We start from the raw sequence: 27504 nt of genomic DNA, 5'->3' as shown, positions 1-27504 counted from the left end.
TGTATGGCACATGGCTTGTCTTCTGACCCACATCCAGTCAAGTGACAAGCTGGGAGCCGAGCATGGATGCCAGAAAGCCGAAGGGATTTGCATGATGGGTAAAAAGCCGGCGTCTGGAGGCTCAGTAAGTATTTTCTACACCAAAAACCATTTAAAAAGCACTGTCCCTGTTATCCCCCTGAGACATGGCAGTTGGTTAAGACTTCCAGTTGCCCAAATTCTGGATAACAGGGACTTTGCAGTGTTGTAAACAACAGCTGTAATCAAGTTAGAAACTGCAAGTGAAAGTTTTTTGCAAAGTTCTGCTTTCATTTACGGCTAATTTACGTATACAATACATTACCTGCGCACTGGATGTTATATCCTCTCTCTGCTGTTCAGTCATGGTAGCTAAAGTGTCATACGGATCCTTTTCACAGGGGTCAAGCAAGCCTGGGCCGCCTTTGAGAAAGAAGATTGAACAGGTTATGCTGCAGCACATTAACGGGTATCTTTAGCAAGAGCCGAACGTCGATCAGCCGACCTTCACAGCTGCAATCACCGGGAGAGACCTACCTCTCAATATGATGCCCGAAGAAATGCACTCAAATACTCTTCTCAAAGCATCTCCTGGACTCTGAGGTCCTGAAGCACTGCTGATTGCCTTCTCCACCAAGAGCTCCAAGGCCTGCAAAGGAAAAAGCCATGTCAGATGTATGTATAGAGAATAGCTAGAGATGGCCCCAGCAGCAATGGAAGGATCAACACTTAACTCGTTTAGGACCAGACAATTTTTCCTTTGTGATCACTGATTTGCTCACAGTCAGTCAGTCAAGAGCCCAATTGGTACAGAGATTATCTGTCTTAGCTAACCGGTGTAGTAAAGTCTACGCTGCACCGTGCTTGAGCAGCCACAAGTGCGGCAAAGATTTTACTATGTTTTCAATCAAAAGAGAAGGAGGAGATGGGCAAACTGCTAAACCTTTATTGTGGCTGGGTTGACCCGAAAACTTACAGCAGTGGGGGGGCCCTGCTTCATCAGATGCTCTGATGGTTATATACCTGACGGCGCACTCTGCCGAAGGGTCATGTGAATATTTTGGGGTGTTGCAGTGCAATGGGGGAGCAGCATCTCACCGCAACACTCTGGCCAGGTGTAAAACCAACCTTAGAAAAAAAAAACAAAAACATTTCCTTGTTACAGTTTCTAGAACTATTGAGAAACTGCAGGATACACGGATATAAACAGTGTATAGGTTTATATCCGCATATGCGCTACCTTAGGCTACTTCCCTTTGTCCTAAGACCAAATTGCACTCCTACTAGGTGTCCTAAAACACACAGCCTCTATATATTTGCTGCATACTACCCCTCCTCTTGTTTCCCCCATTCCCTTTAGATTGTAAGCCCGCAAGGTCAGGGTTCTCTCCCCCTTTTGTGTTTTGGTAACCATTATACATTTTATTCATCATGTTAATTTTATCACTGTCATTACCAATTCTATAATTTGCTTTTGTATCATTCTTTGTATTTTGTCACTAATTATGTATCTTGTATTTTGGTGTATAGCATTGTCTGTATTATTATGTACCCCATGTTTGCTTCCTACTTTGTACAGCGCCACGGAATATGTTGGCGCTTTATAAATCAATAATAATAATAATAGGTGAAGAGTGGTAAAACAAATATCTATTTTATGGGCCAAAATATGTACTGTAAGGATGGAATTTGTCATGGCATGGTTAATTAACTCCCTAGATGACCTCTGACCTGGGACTTGAGTATACTTTTGTGAACATGGTAGCTGCAGCCCACTCCATTTCTATTGGCCAGCTGACTTCAGGTCAGAGGACATGCTGAGCATTATGGGATGGATGTTTGCTGCTGGCAAAACATGCCGTGGCGAATTTCATCCCTAAAGGTAAGCAACTGCAAAACCACAATCTGCTCACAGGATAGATAATATAGCTACACACAAAAAAATACCTAAACCAAAACAATTCTGAACTTGAAAAGTTACGTTCCAAATGTAATTGTATAGGTTCATCAACATAACTGCTCCAAATATTGCGTTGTTCAATTTAGGGTTAATTTCAGCACACTTTAGTTTTCTTACCCAGCTTGGAAAGTCAGACCACGTGGGCACACGCTGGCATAGGTCACGAAGAATACGGATGATAATGACACAGGATTGCAAACCATTGGCTCTAGCCTTGTGTACAAAAACAACAGCAAGTTACCAACACCATCCAAACAACAGCGGGAGGCTAAAACATCACTGTATTGATGGCACAATTCAGTGCCAACCAATCTCAGATGTTTTAGGCATTTAATAAAACTGCAAACTACACTTTGTGATCTCCTGTAAAACTGACTTGTAAGCCTCGTAGACATATAAATATATATAAAAAAAAGGAATTACAGTACATTTATATTAGAAATCAACAAAGTACTAACTAGAAAAATAAAATAAAAAACAAAAACAAAACATGAAGAACACAGGTAAGAACTGGAAGGTGACCGGAACCAGTTTGGTGTTGTGCTGTGGCTTTGCGGTAGAGCAAAGTCACAATGCCAAACCGGTTCTTTGTACCTTTCACTTCCTACGCCGGGATATTAAAAACAAAAAATAAAAAAAATAAAATTCATTTGAAAGCTAAACAGGAAGCAGTTAACACATATTCCATTTGTTAAGCAAAGTTACTCTGCAGCCTTATGGAATATCACAGATTCACAACACAGTTTATGATGGGAACAAATATATATATATAAAAAAATATGAGTCAGTCTTTAATTAATGACTGCTCGACCAGAAAGTGAAAAAAATATATACGTATAATTAAATGGAGTAAAAAGGAAAATAAAAAATAAAGTTAAAAAAAATAAAAAGTGGCAATAAGAACGGCAAGGTGCAAGTCATACGCAATTAAAAAAAATAAAAATGTTATTTTCTGGTCATTTTAAAACAGGAGCATTGTTATGGAAACAAGCGTGTAACTATACAACTAAATTAAAAAAAAAATAAAAAGAACAGTGATAGTGCTAATCTCTCATAAGGCTACAAGAAGAAAGTAAATGATGTTGCGAACCTGGAACCACTTAGCGTGGCGTAGAGCTGCCAGAGCGTCAAGGCATTTTTGCCTGTCCAAGACGTCCGGTGGGTCTTTCACCATACCCGAGGTTACATCTAAAATGGATTGAATTGGCAAAAGTGCAGTGAGGGACGGGTGTTTGACCAGGTGAGCAAGACACATCCTGATAGATAGCTACAGTGTCACACAAGCCATTTCGATGACCAGAACCAATGTTTGTCTGACAATGGGATGCGCCCAAGTACACAGTTTTATCAAAATCAAATAAAAAGCTTCAATAGAGGACTTGAGATTTTGCTTTCTCGCCCAAGTGTTTTAGGTCACTTAGCACAACTGTAATTCAGCAGTAAACCCAATGCTGTGAAGGAGGAGGTTTGGGGGAGGCTGTACCCAGTTTGACCAATCACTCAGCAATTTTACCACCTGCATGCCGCCGTAAGAGCGTGTCTACACAATGGCTATCATTCATAAACCTGTTGTCGGTAAAGAGAATCTGTGCGGGAAAACACAGCTGTCGGTGTTTTAGACTTCTGGCTGCTCATTCATAAAAATGTATCCAGTTGCGGAAGCAGTGCGGAGATTTCCCAAACTAGGCTGGCGGTAGGCTTGCGTAAGCACAGGAAGCTGCCGAGTTGATACATTTCTCTGTGTTCCGCTCTACTGCAGCTGCCTGGGAGGTCTGTGTCTCCATTCACTTAACATTGTTATCGCCACATCAGAGGGAGCGGTACATCCCGACCTCACACCGCTTGCTCTAATTTTTATGAATTAACATTTTGTTACATTTTGTATGATAATCACCGCACAAGGCGGTGATTTATCGCTATGCTCGGTAAGGTCAGCTTTTCATGCGGAAGGAGCCTTTATGAATGCTGAGTTTGCTACGTGGGCGGTAAAGACAGCTGTTTTAAGCATTTCCGCATGCTATGAATGATAGCCAATCCGTTCACAGTATTCAAAATCTGCTGGCCTTTATATTGCATGGAAGTGGTAAATTTGGCTAATCATTGGCCAATCAAAAGTGGATGTGTACACCCCCCTAACAACTCTCAAAGGATTTCAAAGTCTTAACCTTTCTCTGTTAAAGTCTATCCAAAGCGGTTGAACAATCATGTGCCTAAGCACGATAAGATTGTTTAGTATTTGCAGATAGCTTTTAAACACAGGAAGGAAAAAGACTTGGCTCAACGGCAGAAAAATGAGGGTTACCTCCATGGTGTAAGCCAGACGTTACTTCCGATGCACATAAACCAATTTGAGGATCATCGCCTGCAGGATCTACATGGTGCATGCACTCTGACAATCCTATCTGTCTGGCCTTGGATTGTGAGGTTACAGGTTTATCCTGGGAAAATCAAATACCAGGTCATATTGCTCATGCCTGGGCTGGCAAGTCAAACTAAGGAAGAGTGGATAAGTTCAATGATGGTGACCGCACGGCATCCTTCTCCAACCTACCGTAATCCTACACTGATGAACTTTCATCCCCCTGAAAAACGCAAAACTGTTCCCCAGCTTCCTCTCCCCACAGCATTTTGTTCTCTTCAAAATTGCAGGTGCACTTTTTGGTCCATCAAGTTCCCAGCTATATCGTTGAATATTGTATGATCAAGGAAGGATGGTTGGCCACAATGCACTAGCAAACCAGATCACAAGACAGAAAAGGATGCAGAAATCCACTGAAAACATTGCGTGCTCTCTCAAATGCACAAAAACACATCTGGAGTTGGACTGCAGATGGACCAGATGGGTCTGGCAGTCCGACAAAAAACCTGAAAAGGTAGGACATTTTTCAGACCTGGTAAAGCCCTCTAATGACCAAGTCTGAAAGGTCACATCTATAGCAGGTCTTTGCTAGATAGACAGACTTTGCAGAACAATGAAAACCTAAGGTATCAGAGTTTGGTCCATGAGATAGCAACCAGCACTTTTTAATTTCATTATTATACATGGAGTAACTATTTGCGCTATAGGTCTACAACAGATTAACTTGTCATTTCACCCAAAGATGTTTTTTTTCTCCACTCCACATAGGCTTGTACCGTCTGGCTTCTCACGTCTCTCTGGAATTCCAGTTTTTCCCAGTTATGGTTGTCCCCATTTGTTTCACTGCTTACTTTAAACAAAAAGAATTCCACCAAGGGGGTACGAGACGTAGATGGGCAAACCTTGGAATTCTGCAGAGCAGCTTTCGCAATTACCAGAAGGTATAAACTGGACATGGATGTCAAATTTCCAACATTCTTATAAAAGCAGTATTTGGGTGGACTGATCGATTAATCTTTCATAATTACTTTGTATAACCTCTAATCACTTTAACCACTTTCAGACATTTTATTAACACATTAGGAAGCACATACTAAACAGTGGAGGTGGATTTTTGCATCCAATTTACATTGTTTTGGATTAACCCCTTACAAATCCAGTTCAAGAACGCTTTTACGAATGGAACTATATATTAAAAAGGACTCCGTAAAATCCCATCCAGCTGGTATGAATTTGCAAATATTTTGGTAAAAAAACAACAACATTTCTGCCTTATTTTATCACCTGGAGATCACATTTAAAGAGTGCTTTGATCATTTACGCTTCCCTCCTGTACACTAACACTGGTCATACAGTCAGAGCTTTACAACAGAAAGAAGATTCCTAAAAATGACCTTTTATAGACATATATAGTACTGTTTTTAGCTATGAAGGGAAGAAAACAAAAAAGTAGAAAAACATTTGCAAATCATATAGCTGGGGTCATAGTCGCTACCTCTGGGTTGGAGCCCCCCAACCGTACCTATGAAGTGTTCTTGAAATAAGAGGTTAATCGGTGAAAAGATTGCTGTGCCCACACTATTTCTTTTGTAGCTCGGGGGAGGGAAGAATAAAAAGGAAAATGACTGGTTATATCTGGGGAGGGCGGTAATGATACATTTGTCTCCGCCCACGAGAAACAGATTTACTAATGTTTTCACAGCGCACAATACAAACAGACAGCCCATGATTCCTTGTGCTTAATGGAGAACTTCAGAAAATAGTGTGAACACTGCTTACATTTCAGAAGAAACAGGGAGAAGGGAAGGAGGGGAAAAAAAAGCAGATGCCTGCACTATGCAACCAAACCCCCTCTGCTAACATGTTAACAAGGCTGGTGTGACACTGAGCTAGAGTAACCTTGGTCAAAAATCCTTCCGAGGTCCAAAATTCCTGGCCGGAACCAATTCTCTGCTACAAGGCTTTAAGAGGAAAGGCTGAAAGGATGGAGAAAACACACAAAAAGTATACTTGCTGGTGGACAAAGCCAACAGCAAGGTTAACATTTTCAATGGCAATATTGTATAATTTTTTAGGTCAATCTAGGAGACTTTGGTTTCCGTGTGACAGAACTGTAAAACATCTAAATATGGGGAGCAAAGCATGCAAACGAGAGGAGCCCCTAACTGATCAGTGACTGTTCAAACAAAGCCATCCTGAGATTAGGTGACAGACTGTGCAGTGTAGAACTGTTATTTATGCAGAAGATAAGAAAGCAAGAAGGACAACAGTCATTAAAGGGATTGTCTGCTTTGACTAAATAGATGGACATGTACCTTAGACCCATTCATGTAGCAACACAGAGGTATCAACGTTATCCCAACTGTGGCTATCACCGTCTAGTATATTGTTAGATTGCAATCTGCAGCCAACTTATGTTGTACAGGTGGCAAAAATGTAAAATGAATTAAGGAGTAAGTGAATATACCACTTGAACACCATACACCAAATAAAATAGCATAATAAGATTTTAGTGCACTGCTTTATCTGGGAAGCAGGTTTCTTTTCCTGCAGGGACATTGCTGGTGCAAACTAGTGCTAAAGATGATCTTCAACAAGCGAAAGGTCTCTGTTGCTTACAAGAGCTGTGTGGGCCACGCCGCATTTCTATACAGCGGGGGTCTTAAGATGTGAGCCACGTATCAAAGTGGAAAACCCCTTTAAGGAGGCAGAGGAACAAATAAAAATCTGCAATATGTCTCAGAAGGAAACCAGTATGAGCAGAACCTCGAGTGTTTAGTGAGATGCCAGCACTGGATCCACACTAGGTCAGACCAACGACTACTTTGTTTCCTTTTTACAGGGAGGACATGTAAATAACAGCTAGGACACATTTTCTACACAATTCTAAAAACAAGCTGAAGTAACAGACAAACCACTAGATGCTTAACTTTCAGACGGCAGACCGTAACATGCTAAAGGTTTTGATGTACTTATACTTAAAGTGGCGCTACAGTCACCCCATACACCATGTCAAAAACGAACACAATGCACTTGTATCATAAAATATATAGCACTGCACAAGGCGGGCATAGCTGTTGGCTTCTTTAGGGCCCCATAAACTTTGTGGCCATTCTGTTTGCTGGCTTCCCCACGGTCTGGGAACCATTCCAAAGCTCCCACTGAACCAAGTTGGTGAAAGGGCACATGAACTGTCCTCTCCGCGCACCCTCTTCGATAGTGCTCCTGAATGGCTGGCTGGGGGAAGGGATTTGGACCTGCATGCTTCAAAATCATTTGTGACCACGCATGCCCAGGATTCTTCCAGCCAAGCCTCCTGCACACAGCTGTGAAGTGTGTACAATAGAAACAAGTTTTGTGGAGTGGACAGGGTATGTGTCCTTCAGAAACATAGGGGGACAAAGCTCCAAAATGGAAAAAAAAAGGAAAGCCAGCAAATCCCCAGAGTTTACGGAGGCACTGAAGAAGCACCAGATATGGCCACATTGTGTATATATTTTTCAGTTCAGGTGTGCTTTTTCCTGGGATGTGGTCCCATGATTATGCCTATAGTAAGCCACACTCAGATGCATGCTGGGAGAGAATTTCATCATCTATAATCTATAAAGTCTGGCAGCATACAACCGTGTCAGCAGCTTCCTGCGGGCAGAATGCCTAAATGATATTTTATGCTACAAGGAGTGCAGGGCATTAATATTACACAATATGTGGTGACCATAGATCTGTTTTAACTATGCCTAAAATTGGGCCATGATCTATAATGCCATAAACATGTACTAATTTTCAAGAGAACCTGTACAAAAAAAAGCCCTGTGGGGGATACTTACCTCGGGGCAGGGGAAGCCTCAAGGGTGTCCAATGAGGCTTCCCCGTCCCCTGTAGCTGCAGGGAATCCAACGCTGGCTCCCCTGAAACCTCCACCAACAAGATGATATATTTACCTCTCCGCGATCCTGCGCAGGCGCACTAGTGGCTCTTCGTTCTGGTAAGGCGGAAAAGGCCAAACCTGATCGTATCCGCTCTACTGCGCAGGCACAAAGGACTTTGGCTATTTCTGCCTTAACCCGAAGGAAGGGTGGCTAGTGCACCTGCGCAGGATTGCGATAGGTAAATATTTACCTCGCCGCTTTTCAGGGGGCTGCAGCGCTGGATTGCCGGGACACCAGAGGACGGGGAAGGCTCTTTAGGATCCAGAGGCTTCCTCCTCCCGAGGTAAGTATCCCCCAGAGGTTTTTTACATTACAGATTTTCTTTAAGCCTCATTTTACAATACTGGCACATCACCTTCTAAAGCGGTGTCACTGTACTGACAGTAAAGCAGCTAAAGAGTATGGACTGGCCAGACTGTAGCAAAGCTTCTCACAGCTTTAGCATTAGGCTGTGTTCCCACTTGTAGCCGGATCACGTGCGGCCAGCGGAAGCGGGCAGTGTAGTGTCCATTTCGATGGTCTGCTGTGGTCCGGCTGGAGCCCGGGGCAGATGAGTTGCAACCAAATGGGGAACGCATCCGCCTGCCCAGGATTATCGCAGACTGAACAGAAGTGAGGCCCGCTTACCGCAACACATCTTACTGATCCATTGAAGGCTGACGAGTCAGAATGGCTCCAATATATAAAACAGAAGTCGTTCACTGTCGTTTTGCCATGAGAAGAGAATGCACAAAAAAATGTCCATTCTTAGCTCAAGTGGGACCACCACAACTTCCTCCCCTCTTGTAAACACTACCACTGCACCTCTTATGCAATCCAGGCCTTATCACTACTTCAGCACACACTGTACAAGGAGAAGTAGGAGCAAATCAGAAGTCATTTCCAAAAGCCCGTACAAATGGTTAAGGCGGACAACGCACGCCTCAGCGGATAGGCGTACAGAGGGTGCTGACCCCCCCGAGCGAACCACCCGATTTCATTGTCAGGCACAGGCCACTCTGTTGTCGTCAAACCCCCCCCCCCCCCCCCCTCCCTGTCTAGCAAAAAGACCTAATCAGCTAAATAGCTGGCACGAGTCTGTACAGGCCAGCCAGCAGTGTCGCCCTAGGGGGATCGGATCCTGATCCCCAATGGGTGACGTGTACACACCCTTAAAGGACAACTGAAGCGAGAGGTATATGGAGGCTACCATATGCATTTCCTTATAAACAATACCAGTTGCCTGGCTATTCTGCGGATCCCCTGCCTGTAATAGTTTCAGCCATAGACCCTGAACAAGCAAGCAGCAGATCAGGTGCTTCTGACATTGTCAGATCTAACAAGATTAGCTGCATGCTTGTTTCTGCTGTGATTCATACACTGCTGCAGCCAAATAGACCAGCAGGGCTGCCAGGCAACTGGTATTGTTTAAAAGAAAATATGGCAGCCTCCATATTCTCACTTCAGTTGTCTTTTACCATGAGCAGCTGAAGGCAGTGAATTCAGCAGCTGCTCCCGCCCATGGGCCAGGCGATTCCAAACACCCGGCACACACTGTGGACGGGCGTGCGCCCCCCCCCCCCCAAATAAAGTTGCATCTAAGCACGGCAGTTGTCAAACTAACATGTGCAGTGTTACCAAATGCTTCCATTCAGCTGCATGTCATTGCACCCGAATGGGGCTTGTTGCCGGCAGCTGAACTGCTCAAAAAGCGCACAGTTCATCCATTTGGAAAAGAAGCCTTAATGTAATCCACTGCAGTGACATCCCAGTAGTATAATCAGAGCTACAAATCAGTGATGCAAGTTTACGCATTATTGATTACAGCCTTGTTTTTTAAATAAGTTTTAGCCACATTTAAGTATAAGGACACCAAATTCTTAACTAAGGCCCTGTGTATGGAAGAATGTTACTGCAGATTGCGTTCTGCTTGGTAGTTTGTGTGCATCCACAGTTGAGCAGCTGTCTAACCACCAGGAAACAAAGTCATTCTCTGACCTACAAGATGACAATACCAACATACTGCAGCCACCGATCATGCGGTCTCTGGTTTCACAGCTAGTGGAGGACTGGAGAGGGTTACATTACATAAACAGCAACACAAATGTCACACTAGTTCCTTTGGTGATGCAAACATCATCTCGGCCATCCACGGTTGCTCTTTGGATGCAAGCAGGCTGAGAGTGAGGAATAGCCAGCACCAGCCAGATGGCACCATATATAGGATAGGAATTGATTTCCAGAGTCACCTGTCCTATATATGCAGCCATGCATAAAGCAGAGCCGTGACTCCGCCCAAAAATGACTCATAACAAACAGGTCTGTTTAGAATTCATTCTATGCTGTAACATAAACCTTTAAAGGGGTAATCTACACTTCTGGTCAAATGAAAGCACCAGGCGTTTGCATCTTGCAGGACATGTGACACCGTGTTGTGTGCAAGAATCGGTCATCCCACCGAGAGAAATGTATAGTAAAAATACACGTAAATTGTTATGGGAATAATGTTGCTAAGGTTATTCCAACCTCCATCCCTCATGTTCTCTTCTCTCATTACTGGGGAGGTCAGCGTTATGGTGACCTGCATTTTAGGCTCCAAACAAGAATTCAAAATAATTGCTGCTTCGGGGATGGAACAAGCCGCTTCATATTTCTCAGGGCAGATCACCTGCAAGCAGGAAAAAAAAAAAAACCACATCAGAGTGTAGAACCTCACCATAGCATTGCAAAAGTATTATTTACTGTATTTATAAAGGGCCTACCTATTACGCAGCGCTGCACAATAGATACATGGGTTATAATACAAGGTAGGACATGCAAGGAACGCACAACAAGACAAGATCGTACAAATATCTTTGACATCAGTAGTTCAGGGTCATTGGTCAAAATAGTCTGTTCTGGTCCGTAAGAAGGGTGTCAGACAGTAAGATTGCATAATCAAGCTGGAAACTGAGGGTTACAATCTAAAGAGTAATAAGTACAGAAAGGTTATAAAGTTTTTTTTTTGTTTTTTTTTTTAACACTAACCACTTCAGGTTCTGGGGTTTTTACTGCTTAAAGGGGTTCTTTTGCGAAAAAAGTAGGCAGTTAAAAAATGTTACAAATGACAGGTTTTGGGCCAGTCCATCTTTTTAATGGGGATTCTCAGGGCTTTCTTAGTTTTCAACAGCATTTCCTGAACAACAGTTGCAAAATCTAACTGACATAATAGTGTGCAAGTGATTAGGGAGGCCGGCTGGTATCTTGCTATTTTGGTGATTAAACTGTTGTTCAGGAAATGCTGTTGAAAACAAAGAAATCCCTGAGAATCCCCCTTAAAAAGATGGACTGGCTCAAAACCTGTCATCTGTCACATTTTTTAACTGCCTACTTTTTTCGCGAAAGAACCCCTTTAAAGGACAACTGAAGAGGGATATGGAGGCTGCCATATTTCCTTTTAACCTCTTGACGACCAGCTAACGCCGATTGGCGTAAACTGGTCGTCTGCGGGTTTCCATGGAAAAGGCCGCTCCATGTCCGTTCACGGAGGCGGTCTCCGTGAACAGCCGGAGAGCCGCCGATCGCCGGCAAAATGTAAACACGCGGGGAAGAAATCCCTGCTGTTTACATCATACGGCGCTGCTGCGCAGCAGCGCCGTAAGGCAGTTCGGCGATCCCCGGCCTGATTGGCCAGGGATCGCCATCATTTGATAGGCTGAAGCCTATCCTACAATGCGCAGGACGTAAATCCGTCCTGCGCAGCTCAGAGAGAGAGAGGGAGGGAGGGGGACGGAGCGCCGAAAACGCTGCAGAGGGGGGCTTTGAAGAGCCACCGCGCAAAGCGCAGAGAGCCGGCAGCGATCAGACCCCCCCAGCAGGACATCCCCCTAGTGGGGAAAAAAGGGGGTAAGTCTGATCGCCCTGGCTAAAACCTGATCTGTGCTGCGGGCTGTAGAGCCTACGCAGCACAGATCATTCAGAAATCCACTGTTCGGCAAGTGGTTAAGCAATACCAGTTGACTGGTAGCCCTGCTGGTCCTCTGCCTTTAATAATTTTATCCATAGACCCTGAACAAGCATGCAGCAAATCAGGTTTTCCTGACATTGTCAGATCTGACAAGATTAGCTGCATGCTTGTTTCTGGTGTTATTCAGACAGTACTGCAGCCAACTAGACCAGCAGGACGCCAGGCAACTGGTATCGTTTAATACAGCAATCACTTTTACAATGCTTATGCCATCAAAAGGGATATATATTTTTTATATACTGTCTTCACTGCTGGCAATGGCGCTGAATGGGAGGCGCTAAAGCTAACAAATGAAGCAAAAATTAAATAAATTATAATATTTAAAAAGAGTAACGCATTATTGGAGCGCAACTCCAATAATTGCCTGGGTCGGAAGCTGCACCAATAGGGTTACTTGTGAAAAAGGCTTTGGAAGTGGCTCTTCTGACTCCTGCAGTGGCTTTGTACTGTCTGGGTGCTATACCATTCATACTGCAGTGTTTACAGTCTCAGCACATCACTTACAGCAAGCTGCTTGGGAAGATTCTCAGCAATACGAGTCAGTAATGTTCTAGTTGGTTTCTCGGCGCAGAGCAGAACCAGGCTGACGTTTCTGTCACCTCGTAACAGCAATCCTTTAGCCAGGACTCCGACACGCAGCACTCCCTTCAGCGCTCTGAAAATAGGAACAACAGTTATACACTGCTAATAATCAACGGAAAACAATTCTCCAATCCAATCAGGCTTGGATTCCACGACCATTTAAACAGAGACACTGAAGCGAAAAAAAAATTATGATTTGTATGTGTAGTACAGCTAAGAAATAAAACATTAAGATCAGATACATCAGTCTAATTGTTTCCAGTACAGGAAGAGTTAAGAAACTCCAGTTGTTATCTCTATACAAAAAAGACAATCTCTACGACTTTCAAAGTCGTGGAGAGGGCTATTTTCTGACTTTTATTATCTCAACTGTTATTGAACTATTTACTTTTTCTCTGCCAGAGGAGAGGTCATTAGTTCACAGACTGCTCTGAAAGAATCATTTTGAATGCTGAGTGTTGTGTAATCTGCACATATTAGAGAATGATGCAATGTTAGAAAAAACACTATATACCTGAAAATAAAAATATGAGAATATTTTCTTTGCTGCTAATCTTCTAGTAATTATTCATAGTACACAACCAATTCATTATATCATATTTTTTTTTCGCTTCAGTGTCTCTTTAAGCGGTATAAAACCCTGACATAATATTCAATAAAAACATGTTTTCCTACTTTTTATATGCCATACGGTTATCATATTTGCATTTGCGCATAAGTATTATTCATTTAGAGTTATAGGTTCCCAAAAGTACAGTTTTTTACTTTGTGGGCCGACTTTGCATTTTATTTATAACTGGTATTATTCATTATGTATTGAAGGCAGACATGCTTTGACTCTGTCTCCAGCTGCTCCTGCACAGTCAGAGAATGTGACACATTCCTCACTTGATACATTTAAGTAAACACAAGATAACCTACAACTTCGGATGTCCACATTTTACTGCATGGAACTTTCAAGCTCTTTCGAATGCTGGTCTAGTAAAAAAAAAAAAAAAATGCTGGTTGCATATAATATGCTGTAATGTTTTAGAGAAAAGATGAAATGCTGGGTTATATTCCACTTTAATATGGAGGTGACCACTACAGATAATCGCAGGCAAGCATATCACCTAACGTAGAACACTAGCAAGTTACTGATCTGTCACTGTATAATCCAAACTATTCAAGTAAGGCACAATACAACAGAATCAACATCAGTAACAATCAGGATTTATCAAATCAAAACAATTCTACCAATTTGGTAGCTCTGGGTAACTGCTCCACTTGTAATCTGCACTAGTCATGATATAGCAAGCCTACATTACTACTTGTGTATATGTGTACTACATACCAACTTTCTTTTTCTAGTACAACGGTTATCCTCTGACTCATTTGGGACTGCAGGTTCTGGCCCCTTTGAGGGCCACAGCCATTTTTATCAATTCACTGCTTCCTGGTCACTGTGATTGGTTAAGGCCTGGATCCCACTCAAAGTCACAAATCGCAGTCGCTAGTGTTTTGAAAAAGCGTTTTGCAAGTGGTTTCATGAGCGTTCTCTGGCGATTTTGGTAGCGATTTTAAAAAGTGTAAACTTATTTGCCAACGACTGATAGCCATTTGTAATTAGCGATTTTAATTCTGATTGGACCTTTCCAATTAGTGTTTTTTTTTTACAGGTTGCAGCAATTTAAAAAAACAACACAGAAATCGCTGCTGGAGAGATACACAAAGAGCGCACTTCTGCGTAGACTGGAGCCGACCGAAGTCAGTGACGGGACCCAGTTCCCGAAGCTGCGGGCAGCAGAAGACGGTGGCGTGGGAGCGATTGGAGTGGATGGGGCTGGAGGAAGCCCCAGGTATGTATAAATCTTTCATTTGGTCAACTCTGGCACCAGGGCCATTTTGGGTATCCGGAGTCGGTGGTTTCATAAACGGAGGAGTCGGAGTTGGAATATTTTTGTACCGACTCCACAGTGTCCTCTTGTAGGGCTCATTTCTACTAGGAGTGGCCGCCGTTCCCATTCTGCTGCGAAGCCACAGCCCGAGTCGCTAAGCTAAGTATTTGACTGCGTGCTGCATAAATCTGCAGCATGCCATCCAGATTCGCACCGCAGTAAAATCTGGACGGAAAGTCACTAGATCGACAGCTTCCCCGCACCTCTCGTATGCTGGAAAACACTGGAGATACGGCCTGGATTCGGGCGAAGTGAAAATAGGCCCTAAATCCAGCATGCAACAATACAGCTAAATACAATGGCGTCTGACTTTAAAATACTTCAAGACAAAGTAAAAATTGTGCCCGACAAAGTCTAGCGGGACAAAGATAAGCTGGCCATACCTCTCCTTGCTGAGATCCTTCTTCTCATCCGTCTCCTTTGCTTTACTCTTGTCTTGCTCAGCCATGAAGTCAGAGACAAGCTTCAGAGCTCTTTCTGTCAGAGATACAATCTTCTGAACAGCCTGCAGCTCTTCCTCTGTTGGGTAGATGGTGGCATGTTTGGTCATAACATATCTATCATCAGAGGAATCTGGTCGGCGGAGAGGCTGAAATATACAATGTGCACAAGATTAAGATACGTATCCCAATAAAAACAAACATTAATGAAGAACAAATTGTAACCCAGCCATGAAACCCACCCCTCTTAAACAGGATGTTAAAGGGACTTAAAGGGACTGTCCGAGCACAATAAAAAACCTCAAGCTTCCTCCAGCCCCTGGCAGCCATCTTGTACCCTCGCTGTAGCTCCGGCGACTCCTGGTCCCCTCCGGTACAGATGCATCTGCTTGCACTTCACTGTGCGGCTCACCGAGTCGCACGAACGTCACCCGGACCGTACTGTACAGACGCAGAGCTACTGCGCAGTACATTCCGGGTGATGTCAACACAACTCAGAGCCACTCGTGCTGGCGCAGTAGGCATCTTGCGCCGGAGGGGACCCCGGGCCACCAGTGGGGAGGGGAGCTGCGGCGAGGACACAGGATGGCTGGTAGGGGCTAGAGGAAGGCCCAGGTAAGTGGATTTTTTTTTTACACTTCACAGATAGGTACAGGAGAAAGTGAAAAAATAAACTGGTTTTGTTTATTGCTAAAAGAATGAAATAAATGTAAGAAGAAATTACATAGCCAGAAGAACAAAGCTTTAAGGCTAAAACATTCCTTCTATTTTTTTCTTTAGCAAACGTGTTCCCCTTGCTTCTGCAACCTCATGCAGAGCCAGTGATCTAGTTTGCAGAAGATAACCCCACTGAAGGAAAGAGGCCTAGAATACAGCTGCGGCATCCTTTAAACGGGATTGTCAGCGATAAAATAAAATTCCATGTACCCACTGATCTGTGTTTATTATGTAGTCTACATGCAGTCTGCATAGCAATGTAATCATAAATGTGTCTGCTGCAATGAATCTTATCGCAGTCAGCCTGGCTCTATTCTGGTACATTGCCGGGGAGAGGGAAGCTTGTCGTCTCCCCTCCCACATTCCTGCTGAAATACAATCTATGCTGTGCTCACGTGTGTTTACAAAGCAAGCTAGATATGGCAGCGCTTTCTTATGGAGCTCAGTGGGGAGGAGGGCTGGCAATGTATACACTATTTCAGGCAGGAGAAAGAGAAAAAAAAAACAAAGTAAGAAAAAAGTAAAAAAAAGAGTAAGGGGGGAAATTACACTATGATTGGCTTTAGTCAGTGGCAGTAAAGATGGAAAATGCCTGGAACAGTTTTCTCTTTTCTATATAAAATTCACAAATCGGCTTATACTCGAGTATAGACAGTAAGCGTCGAGTTTCTAATTTCACCTCTTAGCATATTATTATTATTATTATTATTATACAGCATAAAACCCTTTTACAAAATTATCCTGAAACATAGCAACAGGTGGATGTGAAATCTTGTGCTATGGGCCCAGGGATGTCAGCATGGAAAGGAGGACTGTCAACACTGCTCCTCAATACCTGGGATGTAAGGCTGACTTGTGGAAGAGAAATGAAAGAGGAGGAGTGCACCATAGTGTAAAAAAAAAAAAAAAAAAAAAAAAAAAAAGTTTTATTCAGTTAAAAAAACGCAATGAATCGAGAATACTAGATTCTCTTTTCTAGTAAGTGTAATCTATTGCGCTTTTTTTTAACTGAATAAAAAACGTTGTTACACTGCGGAGAACTCTTCCTCCTCTATTTTTATTCTGTAACATGGCTGGCACACAGCAATGCTGCAGCTATATCATGTGACTTACAGCTGGCCCCTGAGGCTGTGGAGGCATGCCGGGCCTCACTCCTAATAATCCTGGTGGTCCTGGAGGGCCGTGGTGGTAGCCTCCATCTGGACCTCTCCGCCTGTCATCCCAGTGATGCTGGTCTTCCTCCATTCTCCTCCAGTACATGTCTTCCTCATAGCGCCTGCAAACAACACATCATCAAAAATGATAACTACCAATCTTGTTATAATATATACAGTGGAGGAAATAATTATTTGACCCCTCACTGATTTTGTAAGTTTGTCCAATGACAAAGAAATGAAGTCTCAGAACAGTATCATTTCAATGGTAGGTTTATTTTAACAGTGGCAGATAGCACATCAAAAGGAAAATCGAAAAAATAACCTTAAATAAAAGATAGCAACTGATTTGCATTTCATTGAGTGAAATAAGTTTTTGAACCCTCTAACAATAAAAGACTTAATACTTAGTGGAAAAACCCTTGTTTGCAAGCACAGAGGTCAAACGTTTCTTGTAATTGATGACCAAGTTTGCACACATTTTAGGGGGAATGTTGGTCCACTCCTCTTTGCAGATCATCTCTAAATCCCTAAGGTTTCGAGGCTGTCTCTGTGCAACTCTGAGCTTGAGCTCCCTCCATAGGTTTTCTATTGGATTAAGGTCCGGAGACTGACTAGGCCACTCCATGACCTTAGTGTGCTTTTTCTTGAGCCACTCCTTTGTTGCCTTTGCTGTATGTTTTGGGTCATTGTCGTGCTGGAACACCCATCCACGACCCATTTTCAGTTTCCTGGCAGAGGGAAGGAGGTTGTCATTCAGGATTTCACGATACATGGCTCCGTCCATTTTCCCGTTAATGCGATTAAGTTGTCCTGTGCCCTTAGCAGAAAAAAACCCCCAAAGCAAAATGTTTCCACCCCCATGCTTGACGGTGGGGACGGTGTTTTGGGGGTCATAGGCAGCATTTTTCTTCCTCCAAACACAGCGAGTTGAGTTAATGCCAAAGAGCTCTATTTTGGTCTCATCACACCACAGCACCTTCTCCCAGTCACTCACAGAATCATTCAGGTGTTCATTGGCAAACTTCAGACGGGCCTGCACATGTGCCTTCTTGAGCAGGGGGACCTTGCAAGCCCTGCAGGATTTTAATCCATTGCGGTGTAATGTGTCTCCAATGGTTTTCTTGGTGACTGTGGTCCCTGCTAATTTGAGGTCATTCACTAACTCCTCCCGTGTAGTTCTAGGATGCTTTTTCACCTTTCTCATAAATATATATATATATATATATATATATATATATATATATATATATATATATATATATATATATATATATATATATATATATATATATATACATACATACATACATACATACATACATACATACATACATATATATATATATACACACACACATATACACACACACACACACACACACACACACACACACACACACACTAAAGCCACAGTTCAGGCTGAATGTGCATTAAATACTTGCTACAGTTATTCACAGAATCTCAGAGTTACAGATTGCCCAGAAAGCTCATGGTGAACCAGACCTCCTAGGAGTGTGTAAGGGGCTACAAAGGACCAAAAAGCCCTCTTACTAAAATCTCAGTGACAGGCAGTTGCTTCCTCACATCCAGTAAGCCTCAAACCCCCTACTACCCACCCCCTCGGTCACATGGGAAAGTAGTGCACAATTGCTCTTTCAGCTAGACTATGCTTCCATACAGTACAGAATGGGAGCAAAGCAAATAGCAAAGGAGTTAGAAAGGCATAGTAGGCTCAGTAGACACACATGCCACATCAGGTTTAAAATCAGCTCTATGAAAAATCAGAGGGGAAAATGTAAAAGTTACTTGTTTGCAGTAACTTTTAAAGTGAACTCGAGGTGAGAGTTTTACAGAGGCTGCCATATTTATTTCCAGTTGCCTGGCTGGTATTGTTTAAAGTGTACCAGAGACGAAGCACACTCATGTATTTTACCATATAGATCAGTGGGAACATTAGAGAAAACACCTACCCTGCTCTCTGTTTCATCCTTCACTGCTCAGCCTGCCATCTGCCCTGATAAAATCCCCGACTGAGCATTAAGTCTGGCTTTGCTCAGAAATCATTATAGTTGAGACATAACAGAGCCAGAAGGGTCAGGCTTGGGCTTCAAAAGACATCAGAGAAGACAGACTCAGCTATAATGATTCCTGAGCAAAGCCAGACTGAATGCTCAGTTGGGGATTTTATCAGGGCTGCTAACAGGCAGGCTGAGCCGTGAAGGATGAAACAAAGCAGGGTAGGTGTTTTCTCTGATGTTCCCACTGATATATATGGTAAAATACATGAGTGTTCTTTTGTCTCTGGTTCCCTTTAAAAGGAAAAAATGTCAGCCTCAATATAACTCACTTTCGGGTTCACTTTAAAGGACCTCTGTTGCGAAAATCTTAACATTTAAAGTACATGTAAACATATACAAATAAGTACAGAAATCTAACATTACTGACAGATGCTGGACTAACTCATCTTCTCATGGGGAGTTCACAGGGTTTTCTGTATTTTTAAAAGCACTTACTGAATGGCAGTTGCTCCATCCAACTGTCAAAAAAGTGTGCAGTGAGCAGAGATGCTGGCCAGCATCTTTGTATAAATCTTTTTCAGGGAATGTCTTTATAAATCAAGGCCATGCTGAGAATCCCCCATGAAGAGATGGACTAACCCAAAACCTGTCAGTAATATCAGATTTCTACTACCTACTGTAAGTCACAGCAACATGGGAGAAAGGTAGTGTATGGCTCATTTTAGTTTGGAAGAAATACTTATTTTTATGCGTTTTAAATTTTAAGATTTTTGTGACAGTTCCTCTTTAAGGAGACACTGCTACACAGCTCCTGGGATTTGTCCAGCCCTGTGTCTCCCAAAACTAACTGCCACTCTCCACCCAAGGTTATTCCAAGATTTATTTTCATTCCAACACTTGCTCTAATAACCACCTGGAGGTGGGTGGAGCATAGCCCAGCAACAGGGTAGGCCAAGCACCAAATTTTGTTGACATGCGGCAAAACGTTCAACATTTCCACCGTTTTATGGATACCTTGTACCTAGAGACTTTTCCCATTGAAGGTGGAATATCACCTTACAAATGTTGGCAGCAACAATGCAAGAAATTATGACTAAGTTTTTCAATGGCATCGTCACATTGCATTGCATCTGCTTGACAATCACCAAAACATAAGAGTTTCAGGCTCACCTCATCTCCATCCTCCACCGTTCCTCCTCTTCCCGCCTTCGCCAGTATTCCTCCTTCTGCATCTGCTTACGCATCTTCTCCTCCTGGATCTTCCTGGCTCGAATACTGGGTTTCACTTCTACTTGCAAATCTGGATTGACTTTTTTCTGTTTACAAAAGAAAAAAATAAAATAAAGATCAGCATTGGCCATAAAGTGGGGCAGCACGGTGGCGTAGTGGTTAGCTCTCTCGCCTTGCAGCGCTGGGTCCCTGGTTCGAATCCCAGCCAGGGCACTATCTGCAAAGAGTTTTTATGTTCTCTTCGTGTCTGCGTGGGTTTTCTCCAGGCACTCCAGTTTCCTCCCACATTCCAAAAACATACGGATAAGTTAATTGGCTCACCCTAAAAATTGGCCCTAGACTACAGTACTTACACTACATAATATAGACATATGGCAATGGTAGGGACTAGATTGTGAGCTCCTTTGAGGGACAGTTAGTGACAAGGTGTATATATATATATATATATATATATATATATATATATATATATATATATATATATATATATATATATATATATATATATACATATATACTGTACAGTGCTGCGTAATATGTCGGCGCTATATAAATACTAAATAATAATAATAATAATAAAGTATTCCTGCTTGATGCGAATAGTACAATTAGCATATGAAGAGGAAACGCAAGGACATATCTGCTTTCCTACATGTGGCTGCTTTATACAAGGGTACATTTACAGTCTGATATCCCTGAACTTCCCAGGTGTCCACAGGCTACTTTACTGCATAGATGCAATAATGTCGCCAGGATATTTGGGTGCAGGTTGAAGCCGAAAAACTGCTCACCCTGCTGTGGCAAATTTCCCGGCAGCGCTAATTACTATTCCCCCGCCAAAGGCGCCATAGTGTGTGTGTGTGTGTGTGTGTGTGTGTGTGTGTGTGTGTGTGTGTGTGTGTGTGTGTGTGTGTGTGTGTGTGTGGTGTGTGGTGTGTGGTGTGTGGTGTGTGTGTGTGTGTGTGTGTGTGTGTTGTGTGTGGTGTGTGTGCGCAATTCGGCTTCCAGCTATTGCTGGCGGGCGAACTGCAGTTTTTTATAGTAATTTGGGATAAGTCTTTTGCCGGCACCTAAATTACCAAGTGCTGCTATAGCCGTAATATCTATAGCCATAATTCACATTACGGCTATAGTGGCACCCAAATGTCCTCTGCCGCGAGGCGCTCTTTTTATCTGACTCCTATTTAACTAGCCTAACCCAAACATTCACCCTCTTGATTCCTCTAACTCAGGGGTGTGTCAAACTCAAATACAAAGTGGGACGAAATTGAACACTGGGAGCAAGTTGCGGGCCATCCTCAAAGTGTCCTGGTGTCTAGTGCCCCCTCCACTATACAGTTCCCTGGTGTGTAGTGGCCCCCTCCCTGCCCTTTACAGTTCCCTGGTGTCTAGTGCTTTCCTCCTCCCTCCCCCATAGGGCTTCTCTGGTGATTTAGGGCTTCACCTCCAATATAGCTTTGCTGGTGGTCTAGAGTGGGCCAAACATAATGCAGCGTGGGAAAAACCACCTGAGGGCCAAACTTGATGGCTCTGGGGACCTGAGTTTGACATGTATGTTTTAACTGTAGATTCTTCCTAACACTAACAAAGCAAGCCTATTTTTGTGCTTAGTTACAGAGAAGGTAAAAAAAAAACACAGGGCCTGACGACAGTTTAAACCATTTCAGATCAGGCATAAACTGGAACAGTGTAAAAACAAATCCTACCAAAATGCCTGAAAAAGCGTGACATTTGCGTGAGGCAGTATGAAATGCCCATCAGTACAAGGCTGAAAATTCTTGACACGCTAAAATTTCAACCCCCAATGATGCAGGCAGGAAGGCAGTGAGTAATAATTCATAGGCGGGATGCCCAGTGAACATAGCTGCTGCCCCCTAGAGTTTGCTGTCTGAATTACATGATTGTAATTGATACAGCAAACTCTAGGTGGCAGCAGCACTGTTCTCCTCAAGCTCTGTTAGCGGAACACCCAGATAATTGGGCTTGAGAACACTGCATAGTTCGGGCATTTTTTTTTTTTAAACTACATTTCATAGATTATGCAAAAAAGTGTTTCATTCTGCAAAAATATCATCAAGATCAGGCTTTTAACTACCAGCATGTACAAGGTTTCAAGCCTACTACAATCTGGGGAGGTCATGAAAACTGACAACAGCTTATATTGCAAAAATTAGAAATGAATTAGGGCTTTGTGCAGTGTGACATCCTGTAACTATGACTGTGCCGCAACAGACAGGGAGGATTTCTAATGAACAGCAGCTCACCTTGTACTGCAGACGATGCCTCCTTCCCTTCAGGTGCATTTCTTTTGCATTGGGATCGTTGAAGCTGCACTCGCACAGCTTGCAGTGGAAACGGATAACTTTTCCTTCATCGTTGCGGACCTACAAGAAATAGTTGAGGAAATAAAAAATATTCAGTATTTCACCAGTTAGTGCTGATGTAAAAACACACAAGCATGGTTGTAAAAATTACAGACACACAGACTTCTGGCATTGCATTCATGAATACAGGGAAGCTCAAATCACCTATTCAAATAGGAATAAGATGGTACAAAAGAAGCGGGGCGCTGTCCAAAAGCTGTGATTTATTTGAGAAGGAATGCACAAGTTAAAGTGTAACTGTAGGGCATAAAATCAATTATTTTTATCTGGTAAACATGTACTGTAATAAGGATGCTAACCAGGCAATCCAAAAGTTAAAATCACTATTACTTTTGTTGATAAATTATCATTCTCCAGTTTACCTGACTTATTTGGTACACACAAAATTTGATACACAAAAAGGAAGTTGCAGGGCATGCTGGGTTGTCCTTTTGTTTCTTTACTTTCCCCTCAGACTTAACTAATGCAGCCCGATTGTCTGAAGCCTCTTTCCCTCCTGTTTTCCCCTCCCACACTTCTGTTCCTCTCTGATTGGCCAATATTTCTCATGCTGAGACAATGCACTTTCTATAGTGAGGGGCGGGCAAATCAGGCTGAGGAGACTAAGGGAGGAAATTACATCAGAATTGGCTTCAAAATAGGCACAGTTAAAATGGGAAATGCTATGGATTTTCTCTTTTTTTACTGTAGAAAAATCACTAAAATCAAAATGTGGACAGTGCAATACATCTGTTATGTAAGTAGAGCAAGTATGTACAGTGTTCTCCCCAGAATTTCTTTCCAGCCGGGTGGCATGAAAAAGCAGCCGGGTGCGGCGAGATGAAAATGCAGGGTAACTCTGCTTACAGCATAGGAGGAGGTGAGCCGATGACAGCCGGGTGGTCGTTAAATCTAGCCGGGTAAAGCACCCGGCTAAAAGAGCCTGGGGAGAACACTGATGTATCTACTTGTGTTTTTTCCTGAGATAGTATGGCTGACCGCTCCTTTTTAAAGTGTGTGCAGACACAAGGTCATCGCATGACACAAGTGCGATGCAACTGGGGGGGCACACCAGGTGAAAAGCAGTCCATCAAGATGCTTGCTCACGTGTTGTCCAGTGTCCCACCCCGATGGCACCGCACTCGTGTCAGGCATCGATGTATCTGCGCGCACTTAAAGGCCCCAATCTCACTCGGGCGCTTTCAGCTGGCGATCAGCAAAGCGCTGCAAGCACAAGTAATGCTATGGGGTTACCCACACTGCAGCGAAAGCGATTTCCGCAGATAGCAATCGCACTGCATGCAGCATATTCCCGGCTATTGCACTGTGATTATCACTCACTGGAATGAGAATCACAAAACATAACTGCGGCAAAATCATCGCTAGGCGTTTTGCTGTTTCGAGTGTGGACAGGGCCTAACTGTACAATCCTGATGAAATAAATCACAGCCTTGGGACAGTGCCCAACTTCTTTTGTACAACTACATTGGACATCCTGCTTCTAAACCAGCACATGAGCGTGTCCTTTCACCCCCATGTGGCTACAGAGACGGAAGTGAGTGATCTACTGTTTACATGCAGTTTTCCTCTACCCCAGGGGCCATCAAATTCAAATACAAAGTGGGCCAATAGTGCACCCTGAGACCAAGTCGCATGCCAACATCAACATCTAGTGGCCACCTCCTTCCCTTATACAGTTCCCTGTTGTCTAGTGGCCCCCTCACTCCCCTATACAGTTCCCTGGTGTCTAGTGGCCCCCTCGCTCCCCTATACTGTTCCCTGGTGTCTAGTGCTCCCTTTGTACAGTTCTCTGATGTCTATTGGTTCCCCTCCCACACCCAAATAGTTTCCTGGTGTCAATTGGTCCTTCCTCGCACCCATAATCAGTTATGTAGCGTCTAGTGAACCTCTTCTCTCCCTGTACATGTTCCTGGTATCTGGTGCTTTCCACCTTCCCCATATGGCTTCCCTGGTGATCCAAGGCTCTCCCCCAATATAGCTTGCGTGGTGGTCTACTCTGTGCTAGAGTTATTCCTATTTGAATGTAACAAATACAGCAGAGGTCGGATGGAATTGCATTCACCATTGCTGTACAGAAAATGTTGGCAGAGAGCAATTTGAGAGTGCAAGGATAATGCAGTCAGCACAGCTCCTGTATTAAATACATTTAATTTGGAGTTTAGTAGTGCATTTAAGAAATGTCCCCCTTCCTTTTCAATGATCATGCATCACTAAATTGCTTAACCATATATCCACGCTATGAGACACAGCTTCCATTTATCACAGCAGATACGTGGGAGGCACACTTCTGAACAAATTAAGCAGCGCAATATGGTGTTTTGAACGGCTCAGAATTCCTTTAATATGAATGTTCCTTTTATTCTCCGAGCAGCACTTATCACCCACTTATGTAGCAGACTAGAATCTGCAGCTTACCTCCTCGACATAGTCGTGACCGACGGGCTGGACGTCACTCTGAAGAGCAGCTAAAGTCTGGGCAGCCTCAGACACCGTGTCCATCTTTGTTTCTGGTGACTGGATGCTGACGCTTGGGGCAACCTTGACAGTCTCGCTCATTTTACTATCTTCAATCTTATTCCCAGTAGACTGCAACTTATTTCCACCTAGATAAAAGAATGTCAAAATTATGAGTTTCCCCAGGAACAAGTTGAAAGTGTATTCAATATATATTGGAGTATATATTGGAGTACTAACATCGCGTGTCTCATTTGGCTTCCTTAGGTCGGCATATTGTTTTATACAGGGGTGTGGAGTCTGTACAAAAATCTTCCGACTCCAGGTAGTCAAAATGGCTCCGACTCCTTAGTCTAATACTAACCAGGGCTGATGATTTTGTCCAAAATCATCTGACTCAGTTTAGGAAATTACAGACTCCGGGTACCCAAAATTGCTCTGACTCCGACTCCACAGCCCTGGTTTTATTAATGGAAATTTACAACTGATGGCTGAAAAACGTCCTCTGACAGCTTGGCTGGCACCAGTACTGCTGGCTTTGTACAGGAGAAGATAAGTGCAAACCATGACTGGACCGAGAAGGGGTCTACAGGTAAAACATTGAAAACTGACCTTATAGATTCAATGGGTGCTCTTCTAATAAACGTGTAATTACCGGCTGTGTCTTTTTCCTCCCGAATCCCTCTTTTAGCCCGGCGCTCACCAGCTTTCAGAGCGTAGCCCCTCCCCCCTGAACACCACCTTTGTGTTTTCTTTACTGGAGACAGAGAAACCCATGGTGTTTTTCAGCAGGGGGTGGGGCTACAAACCAGGAGTCTAGATGTGGGGCCTGGGGAGGGATTGGGGTGGAAAGCCACAGCAGGTAATTATAACGTTATTAGAACAACATTCATTGAATGTTTCATTTACACTGGAGGTCTGGCACATGCGTTTCTATACAATTCTTCCCCATGCATTATGATTTCCGTTCATTATAATGAATGAATATCACAAGCTCCCCTGTGTGAATTGATCAGCAACCATGGGTTGCGATTCCACAGTGAACCGCAAGGCTTGGATGGAAACAGACGATGCAGTCGATGCACTTCTGAGGTCTCTGTGGATCGCACTGCGAAAAACCGTAATTGTGGGAAAGGGGCCTAAAAGCACACTAGTGGTCAGAGCCAAGTCATCTACAAGGCAAACCTAGGCAGTTGCGTAGGGCCTGGAAAGAGTCTAGGGGCCTAACTGATGCTAGCCCCCACCAAATCTTACTAAAAACAACTTTTACTTAAAGAGGAACTCCAGTGAAAATAATGTAGGGGTCTGGTTGCTGGATCAGGTAGCGCTCATTACGTCATCTCCCCTTCGCTCCTAGCTTCTGCAATCCTTCACTTTCAGTTTTGTCACCTTTGGGGTCACAACGCTGGAGAAGCCTGTGGTCTCACAGCGCTGATTTACGTGTAGGCGGCGGGGAGAGGCAGCGGAGAGCTTATTAGAAAGCTCTGATAGTCAGGGAAGAAGCGTTACGCAGGTGTTCCTATCCTGCAGTGGGACGCCCCTACCCGGATAGTTTGCCGACATCTGAATGTCGATAGGTTCCGGGTGCTAGCGATGTGCAGGGGGCACAAAGAGCGCGAAGCAGGGCACACAGAGGCATGTCCTGCAGATGGGAACACGGCTCTGTGTCCCTTTTTTTTTTTTAGATTTAATAACGCACCTTGGGTACTCTTTAAAAAAAACCTGTACTGAAAAAAGTTCCCCTGGGGGGTTACTCACCTCAGTAGGGGGAAGCCTCTGGACCCCATCAAGGCTTCCCCTGCCCTCCTGTGTCCGGCGGTCTCGCTGCAGCCCCGCGAGCGCGCAGGCGACAAATCAAACAGCCTGTGCAATATTTACCTTTTCGGGCTCCAGCGGGGGCGCTGTTGCAGCTCTGACGGAGATAGGTGAACATAGCCGATCTCCGTCGAGTCCGCTCTACTGCGCAGGCGACTTGCGCAGTAGACCGGCCCGAAGGAGATCGGCTATTTTCGGCTATCTCCGTGGGAAGAGCGGATACTGCGCCTGCGCTGGAGCTAAAAAGGTAAATATTTACATCACCGCCACTCTAGGAGGATTTTCTCCGCCGCCGTGGGATCGAGGTCGACAGGGGAAGCCTCAATAGGATCCGGAGGCTTCCCCCACCCGAAGTGAGTACCCCCCAGGGGAGTTTTTTTCATTACAGATTTTCTTTAAGAACAGAAACTTTCTGAGCAGCTCTGGCTTGTTGAATGCAGGCCAGTCACCAGCTGGCAGGAGTGGGTATTTGTGCATTAGTTCCCTCATCAGATTATGCAGAACAGGCATGGTAGTTAC

At 43.7% G+C, this 27504-nt stretch overlaps 1 protein-coding gene and 1 non-coding gene across 4 annotated transcripts in view; both read right to left on the bottom strand.

Moving 5' to 3' along the window:
- ZFR (zinc finger RNA binding protein) overlaps window positions 1-27504 on the bottom strand; it is a 95356-nt gene that overhangs the window by 1739 nt on the left and 66113 nt on the right. For 2 of the 3 annotated variants that reach the window (XM_068251252.1, XM_068251254.1), the window contains exons 10-20: window positions 25132-25319; window positions 22597-22716; window positions 20273-20418; window positions 17041-17203; window positions 15154-15359; window positions 12756-12906; window positions 10772-10913; window positions 3069-3166; window positions 2096-2191; window positions 556-667; window positions 344-441 (exon numbers count right to left, since the gene is read on the bottom strand). In XM_068251252.1, coding sequence (XP_068107353.1) covers window positions 344-441; window positions 556-667; window positions 2096-2191; window positions 3069-3166; window positions 10772-10913; window positions 12756-12906; window positions 15154-15359; window positions 17041-17203; window positions 20273-20418; window positions 22597-22716; window positions 25132-25319 — 1520 coding nt within the window. Of the gene's footprint in view, window positions 1-343; window positions 442-555; window positions 668-2095; window positions 2192-3068; window positions 3167-10771; window positions 10914-12755; window positions 12907-15153; window positions 15360-17040; window positions 17204-20272; window positions 20419-22596; window positions 22717-25131; window positions 25320-27504 lie in introns of those variants that run through there. The other variant, XM_068251255.1, reaches the window with a different exon arrangement.
- On the bottom strand, window positions 15912-16047 carry LOC137532848 (small nucleolar RNA SNORA66). Its single transcript, XR_011024027.1, has one exon. It is a non-coding gene; the product is annotated as a small nucleolar RNA SNORA66 (small nucleolar RNA).

This window comes from Hyperolius riggenbachi, chromosome 1 (genome assembly GCF_040937935.1).
Source record: "Hyperolius riggenbachi isolate aHypRig1 chromosome 1, aHypRig1.pri, whole genome shotgun sequence".
Classification (NCBI taxonomy): domain Eukaryota; kingdom Metazoa; phylum Chordata; class Amphibia; order Anura; family Hyperoliidae; genus Hyperolius; species Hyperolius riggenbachi.
Note: the sequence above shows the minus strand (reverse complement) of the source record. Positions and strands in the feature narration are given on the sequence as shown.